This window comes from Triticum dicoccoides, chromosome 3B (genome assembly GCF_002162155.2).
Source record: "Triticum dicoccoides isolate Atlit2015 ecotype Zavitan chromosome 3B, WEW_v2.0, whole genome shotgun sequence".
Taxonomy (NCBI): Eukaryota; Viridiplantae; Streptophyta; class Magnoliopsida; order Poales; family Poaceae; genus Triticum; species Triticum dicoccoides.
In genome coordinates this window covers 773,667,264-773,674,833 of record NC_041385.1, presented here as the reverse complement: position 1 = coordinate 773,674,833, position 7,570 = coordinate 773,667,264, and the positions used below count along the sequence as shown (strand labels likewise).

General features: G+C 49.9%; 1 protein-coding gene across 3 annotated transcripts; it reads left to right on the top strand.

The window, feature by feature from the left end:
* Positions 1-7: 7 nt before the first annotated feature.
* On the top strand, positions 8-2,034 carry LOC119282157. 3 transcript variants are annotated; one of them, XR_005138644.1, is made up of 4 exons: positions 8-260; positions 333-494; positions 946-1,024; positions 1,644-2,034. XR_005138644.1 is itself a non-coding variant. In XM_037562475.1 (4 exons), exons 1-4 carry the CDS (start codon positions 216-218, stop codon positions 1,820-1,822), a joined length of 459 nt encoding a protein of 152 aa, XP_037418372.1. In that variant the 5' UTR covers positions 8-215; the 3' UTR covers positions 1,823-2,034. The 3 variants fall into 3 exon arrangements, 2 of the variants coding, with proteins under 2 accessions (XP_037418372.1, XP_037418373.1); XM_037562475.1 differs by having other exon boundaries at positions 941-1,024; positions 1,655-2,034; XM_037562476.1 differs by having other exon boundaries at positions 941-1,024.
* Positions 2,035-7,570: the final 5,536 nt, after the last annotated feature.

Here is a 7,570-nt window from a genome sequence, read left to right as displayed (position 1 = left end):
CCCCCCCCACGAATCTCTCTCCCTCGCCGCCGCCACCACCCACGCCGGCCAGTTCCGGTGAGCTCCAGCGGCGCGCAGCACGCCCCCGAGCTCCCCTAGGTCCGCTCCACCTTCCGCCCCATCCAGAATCGGCGCTCACGCCCTCCGCCGTCCCCATGGCTAGCTAGGGTTTCGGCCGCCACCCCTAACATCGCCGGAATCAGGCACATCCGGCGATGGCGAGGCCAGAGCTCGACGGATCCGTTACCGGTGTGGCGCAGGTACGTCCTTCCCCTCTTTCCTTGCCCGAATCCACCCCCACCTCACCTCCTCCTTTCCTTCCCTTGCTGCAGGTCACCTTGGAGTGGTCTGGACGGCGACGACGGCAGGAGGGCGCCGTCCTTCCTGCTCGAGGAGGCAGAGGACGAGGGGCGGACCTAGCTGGCGGCCCTGTCCTACTCGAGGAGGCGGGGCCTGCCGAGCTCAAGCACGGCCACAACGACCCAGCTTGGCAGGTAGCACCTCCATCTCTTCCGCCTCCTTCCTCTGCTCACTATTGCTGCTGCAAATCCTCCACCTCCATCTCCTCGGGGAGGAGGTTCAGATTTGTTTGGCATCTTCGACTCGAAACCACACGCACATGCTCTGTTTGGCATGTTCAGTGCAAGCACGGAGGTGCCCTCATCAATCTAAACTATAAACCTGTAACTCTAGCAGCAAATTTATGGAGTTTTAATTTGAGGAGACTACATGAGGAAAAAGACTCATCTTTTTTGCTGTATGTAATCTGGCAGTTCGTGGTCGAACCACTTTGATGCAGAACGAAATCGCTATCTTTCTTGTTTAAAATGTCCAGAAAGCTTTTGTCCAAGGGGTCTAGCTACTGTAATTTTTATTTATATATATTGATTGATTGTGGCCTGTTTGTTCGGTTGGTTGACTCATTCGTCCTCATGTACAGTACAGTAGTTTTGGCAAAAAAGAAAATGGGGAAAGGAGTATCAGCACGCGAGGAGCAAAGTTCTTTGCTATCTTGGCTTTACTGGTAAGCTACATGTTAAATTAGATGTGATTTACTAGACTAGATTGTACTGCCTCTGACCCATAATATAAGAGTGTTTCTGAAACCACACTAGTGTCAAAAAATGCTCTTATATTATTATTATGGACGGAGGGGGTACATTAATAAACGAGACCAACAAGTATGGATATATAAACGAGACCAACAATTTATATCCCTTGCTGTTTATGTATTTTATTTAGGTGTGAACTTTAATTCCTGATTACGTGCAATTATCAATCTGGCAATGTATGGATGGTTTGGTACAGTTTGACATGGATGAGTATAGGTACACATGTGCTCCACAGTTTTAGTTCTTCTTCTTGTGTTGTTGCACTTCGTTTAGAGATACAACAACATTAGTTAGGTCCATGGATGGATGGACCAACACATACAGCTAGCAGTGCTAGCAACAACAACAAAATAACCTTGTGATTGATTCTGTTGACGCTAGCATGCTCTGTTAGTTTTAGAGCCCAAGCGCACACACACACACAGGCAACTTGATTGCTTTCTGTAGATACTAGCAGCATGTGTGTCTCCTATACTAGCTTGCTTAATTTCTGTACTAGATCAACAACACTAGCTCTTACTTGTTTGTTAGATTCGGAGCAGCAGGCATCCTCCGTTGACGATGACGACAACCAGGGCATCCACCGGCACGACGACGCCCCACACATGGTCCAACTCAGCTACAACCTCCTCTACCGCGTGACGGCGACTGTGGTTGTGTGCGCCATCGACTACAACCTCCTCTCATGTGAATCCGTCTCCTACCTCTAGCTCCCTCTCTTGTGCTGCTATATTAGTACCTTGCTCTGTTTCATGTGCATGGGTGATTTTGTTTGTGCTTGCCGTGCCTGTGTCATGGAAAAGATCATTCCTATTTACAAGTAATGATGATTTGGAGCAGCACACTTGTTAAATTCTGCTCTTGTATTAGACCCCATTTGTGGTTACTGTGATGTGCATTGATTCAGCCTCCTAGTACTGCAGATCATGCATGCTAATAATTTATAATGGCCTTGTTAGTTACTGCAGCTAGGCTATGTTAATTGTTGGTGTTTAATCTAGCTAGCATGTTTGTACCATCAGGATTGCATCAAATTATAGCTAGCTAGCCTGTTTGAAATCTGATTTTTTTTTGCTTGGTATGCTGCTGGTCTGAATCTACTTACACGCTTGACTGAATTTAACTTGGTGCTATTGCTGTCAGATCCTAGTACTCAATCACCTGGACATTGCTGCATTGTTTGCCAATTAGTTTGCTTGCTTCCTTGTTGCCACAAAAAAAATCTGAATCTTTTGTGTGTGTAATTCAGTTTTATCGTTATGTATGCAATCTGATCTAGACTTTCGATTTTGACTTACAGTTGCGTCTAGATTAGAACTATGTATGTGCTTTCAGAGAACATGCCTTTCTCTTTTAGGGAGTTCAACATTTTAGCATTGGTCAACTCCTCTTCTTTGCTTACAACCAGCATCACATGAACCATATGTGTACACTGACATGTTCCTTAATTAGCACTCGGTCTATTTGTCAAGGAGTTCAAGATGCTCCAAAATACCTTTTTGCTTTGTTTAGTTGATTTTCATATTACCTCATGATCAAGTCCTACATACTCCTACTCTGTATCTACTAAATCATCACAGGAGCTATTTGTGTCCAGTTTAAATACCTACTCTGTACCTAGTGGAAAAACTATGTTATGATTCTATACCCTGTGCCCTTTGCTGTGGGCTATGTTGTTATATTCCTGCATGTCCATTCTAGACACTGTTGTATTGCTCATACCCTTGTATATGAGCTCTACCAAACACTAGTACTATACTGAGCGGACAAACAGCGTTTTTTCTTGTGTAACTTGTATATTCATGAGGATTATTATTGGGCTATAACATGACCAACCCTGGCCTTTTTGGCTAATGTATCAACTATGAAATTACTAGCCTTTTTGGCTAGTATAATTTTTTTTTGCTTCTGGTCAGCAAGTATGCCGACGGCATTGCCCTCGGCATAGCCCAGGAGCAACCAGGGCGCGCCACATGGCAGGGATATGCCTACGGCAAAACCGTCGGCATAGATGTCTATGCCGACGGCTTTGCCGTAGGCATATCCCTGCCGCCAGGAGAAGCCAGAGGACGACACGTGGCGCAGGTGTGCCGACGGCTAGGCCGTCGGCATAGATTTCCATCTGTGCCGACAGCTAGGCCGTCGGCATACCTGCGCCATGTGTCTTCCCCTGGTTCGCTAGCGCTTTTGATGGCGCCGTCCGTTGCCGTCAGACGGAAAACAACGCCGACGACTAAACTATGCCGACGGTTGTCCCACGGCCGTCGGCATACGGACCTATGCCGACGGCTATACTACGCCGACGGTCTGACACATCTACGCTGACGTGATCTACACCGACGGCGCTATGCCGACGGCAGCCGTAGGCATAGATCTATGCCGACGGCAGATGACCTATGCCGACGGCCCTGGGCCGTAGGCATAGCCCGCGAGTCCGGTAGTGTACACATCTAACACCCCCCCCCCTCAAACTCATGGTGGATCAACAACACTGAGTTTGGAGAGAAGAAAACTATGCTGCGCGCGAGTCTGAGCCTTCGTGAAGAAGTCCGCCAACTGTAACTCAGAGGGCACATAGTGAAGAGCGAGAGTCTGATCCTGCACAGCAGCATGCACAAAGTGGGCATCCACACCGATGTGCTTGGTGAGCTCATGCTTCACCGGGTCACGCGCAATACTGATAGTGCCAGTACTGTCTGACAATAAGGGAGTCGAGGTAGTAGCAGACACACCAAAATCCTCAAGTAGCCATCGTAACCAGATCACCTCAGCCGTCAGCATAGCCATGGCTCGCAACTCAGCCTCTGTACTCGAGCGAGAAACCGCAGTCTGTTTCTTGGTCTTCCAGGCAATAAGAGAGCCACCAAGAAAGACACAATAAGCAGACAGCGAGCGTCGATCAGAGGGATCACTAGACCAGGTAGCATCAGAGTAGGCCTGGAGCTCGAGAGAGCTGGAGCGGGGAAAGAAAAGGCGCTGAGAGATCGTTCCATGAAGATATCGTAGAACATGGAGGAGATGGCTATAGTGGACAGAGGTGGGGGCTGAAACGAACTGACTCAGAATGTGGACGGGATAGGAGATGTCAGGACGCGTAACAAGACTGCCAACAAGGTAACGATAGCGAGTGGGATTAGGGAGAGGGTCACCATTAGAGGCACGAAGCTGAACGTTGAGCTCCATGGGAGTCACAACTATGCGCTCATCACCGAGAGCAATGCGAGCAAGAAGGTCCTGAATATATTTTTCTTGGGTGATGTAGAAGCCATCAGAGGTTGAGATCTCAATCCCAAGAAAATAGCGAAGTGGACCAAGACCAGTCATGAGAAACTGGTCGCGAAGGCGAGCCTTAACAAAGGCAATGTAATCAGAGTCGTCACCATTGATGATCATGTCATCAACATAGAGAAGGAGAAGAGTCCGACCACGAGGAGACGTGTGAACAAACAACGCGGGATCATGATCACTGGGCAAGAAACCAGCGACGGTCACCACAGAGGCGAAGCGCTCAAACCAGGTGCGAGGGGCCTGTTTGAGACCATATAGGGAGCAGCGAAGTCGACAGACCATACCATCAGGAGGATAGTACCTTGGTGGTGGCTGCATATAAACCTCCTCACGCAACTCACCATTGAGAAAAGCGTCATTCTGAACATCAAGTTGAGAGATAGACCACTGACGAACAGAAGCCACAGCAAGAAGAGTGCGAACAGTAGTCATGTGGGCCACAGGAGCGAATGTCTCATCATAATCGCGCCCTACTCCTGCTGAAAACCACGGGCCACAAGACGAGCTTTGTATCGCTCAAGAGAACCATCGGAGCGAGTCTTAAGCTTATAGACCCACTTGCATGTGATGGGACGGACACCAGAAGGGAGGTTAACCAGATCCCATGTGCTAGAGCGCTCAAGGGCAGCAAGCTCTTCGGCCATCGCAAGCTGCCATTCAGGCTGAGTCATGGCTGTGCTATAGGAAGTGGGCTCACTCATAACAAAGAGACCGTACCGATCAGGGGAGTAGCGATCAGGCGGGGGGCGAGGCCGAGCACGGAGGTTGTGAACCGGGGGAGGTGTGAGAGGAGGTGCACTAGAGGTGGAAGGCTCGTCAGAGGAGACATCCTCAGTACGAGATCGATGAGTATAGTGGAGAGGAAACGGTGAGAGAGGACGACGGACTGGAGAGGATGGGGGAGAGGTGGAGGAGGAGGATGGAGAAGACGGGGTCGATGGTGAATGAGAAGGAATGAGAGGTGCCGGAGGAAGAGGTGACACATGAGGCACATAGCAGGGTGTATCGGGAAGGAGAAGGAAAGAAAGGTCGTCCACAGAGAAACTCGAGGAAGAAGAACGTGGGTAGTAAGAACGAGACTCGTCAAAAGTCACATCACGCGAGATGCGTAAGCGACGACCCAACGGATCCCAACATCGATAACCCTTGTGCTCATCATTGTAGCCAAGGAAAACACACTCAACCGACTGAGCAGTCAGTTTGGTGCGTTCTCGGGGGGCAAGAAGAACATAGCAGACGCATCCAAACATACGAAGAGCTGAGTAGTCAGGAGAGCGACTAGTGAGACACTCCATAGGAATGCCACCCTGCAGAGCAGCCAATGGCTGAATGTTGATGAGATAGGTGGATGCGGAAACAGCCTCAGCCCAAAAATGGGGTGGATGGGAAGCAGCTATCATCAGCGCACGAGCCGTCTCAAGCAAATGATGATGCTTTCGCTCGGCAACGCCATTCTGAGCATGAGCACCAGGACAGGAGAACTGGGCAAGAGTACCCTGTTCCGCGAGAAAACCACGCAACAACTGAGAGATATACTCTCCAGCGGAGTCAGCACGAAAAGTACGAATGGGCGTGGTAAGCTGGGTGTGAACCATGGCAGCAAAACATTTGTATATAGGGAGAACCTCGCTACGAGATCTCATGAAGTAGAGCCAAATGTAGCGAGAGAAATCATCAATAAACAAAACATAGTAGCGATGACCACCTTTTGAATCAAAGGGAGCAGGACCCCAGACGTCAGAATGAAATAAGTCAAAAGGGCGCTGAGATACAGACTCACTAGTAGGATAAGGTAACTCACTAGTAGGATAAGGTAACTGAGTATGTTTGCCAAGTCTGCAACCATTATAATGTAAGGAGACATCTCCAGATACAGACCCTAAGAGGCACTGACGAACTAAGGAAGACAAGAGAGAGCCACATATGTGACCAAGTCGATGATGCCACTGCTGGAAGGACGCAGACGAAGAGGCAGCAAGAGCATGAGAGCTGGCAGAAGTGGTGGCAGCGGAAGGAACACAAAGCCAGTCAACCTCCCAAAGGTCCGCTGACTCATGGCGTCGGGGGCCAGCACCAACCAAAACCTTGGTGCGACGATCCTGAATGGAGCAAGAGTCGGTATCGAGAATGACACGACAACCAGAATCAGTAAGTTGGGCAGCGGAAAAAAGATTCATGGTAAGGCGAGGAACATGTGAAACACTCGGAACAGAAAAAGATGGAGTGGAAAGAATACCACGACTAGCAACAGGAAGAGATGTGTCATCGGCAGTAAGAACATTAACAGGCGAATCAAGAGGTCGGAGAGAAGACAACGCGGAAGAATCAGAAGACATATGAAAGGAGGCTCCAGAATCCAGAACCCACGAAGATGTACCTGACTGTGTAGATGCCTGTGATGGTGAGGAGGAGGATGCAATCACAGCAGCAACAGAGCCAGTCGACGAGGAGCCTGAGGAAGCAAGAAGACGCTTGAGGGGAACAATGTCCTGGTCAGTGAGTGACAGAGTCGAGGAAGACACAGGAGGCCCGCTGGAGGAGGAGCTCCTCTGGTCTCACTTCTTCTGGCGACAATCAGACTCTGGGTGACTTGGCCGGGAGCATTAACCACAGGCGGTGTCACGGTGCGACGTGCCCTTCTCAGCATAAGGAGGACGGCTCACCCCCCCCTGGAGGAGTAGGCAGGAGAGGCGGAGAAGTGAGGCGAGCAGACAACACAGGAGCCCGGGCAGCCAATACTGACGGAACCAAAAGCAACCCAGCAGAGTGAAGGCGGGTCTCCTCGGCACGAAGCTCAGCAAGTATCTCTGAGATAGGAACACGCCCACGAGCAAGCAAGTGAGCACGGCGAGGCTCAAACTCAGAGCGGAGACGAGATAAGAACTCATGGACCCTCTGAAACTCCAAGTCAGACCTCGTAGTTTGGCAACAACGGCAAGTGCCACAAACAACTGTTGGCAATGAGTCAAGCTGACGCCGGATAGCAGAGCACTATGAATAGAACTCATCAACAGACGAGTCACCCTGCTGAAGAGCATGCTCCTGACGCACCACAGAAAGATATAGAGCATCGCCAGAGGGCTGATAGCGCTGACAAAGATAGGACCACATCGATGCAACAGTGCCAAGGCCCATGAACTCCAAAGCAAACTGAGGGAGGACACTTGCAG

Coding starts and splice junctions, on each gene's coding strand:
- LOC119282157 (XM_037562475.1), top strand. CDS start 216: ATGGCGAGGCCAGAGCTCGACGGATCCGTTACCGGTGTGGCGCAG. Junction 261..332: donor CCGTTACCGGTGTGGCGCAG/GTACGTCCTTCC, acceptor CCCTTGCTGCAG/GTCACCTTGGAGTGGTCTGG. Junction 1,025..1,654: donor TTGCTATCTTGGCTTTACTG/GTAAGCTACATG, acceptor GATTCGGAGCAG/CAGGCATCCTCCGTTGACGA.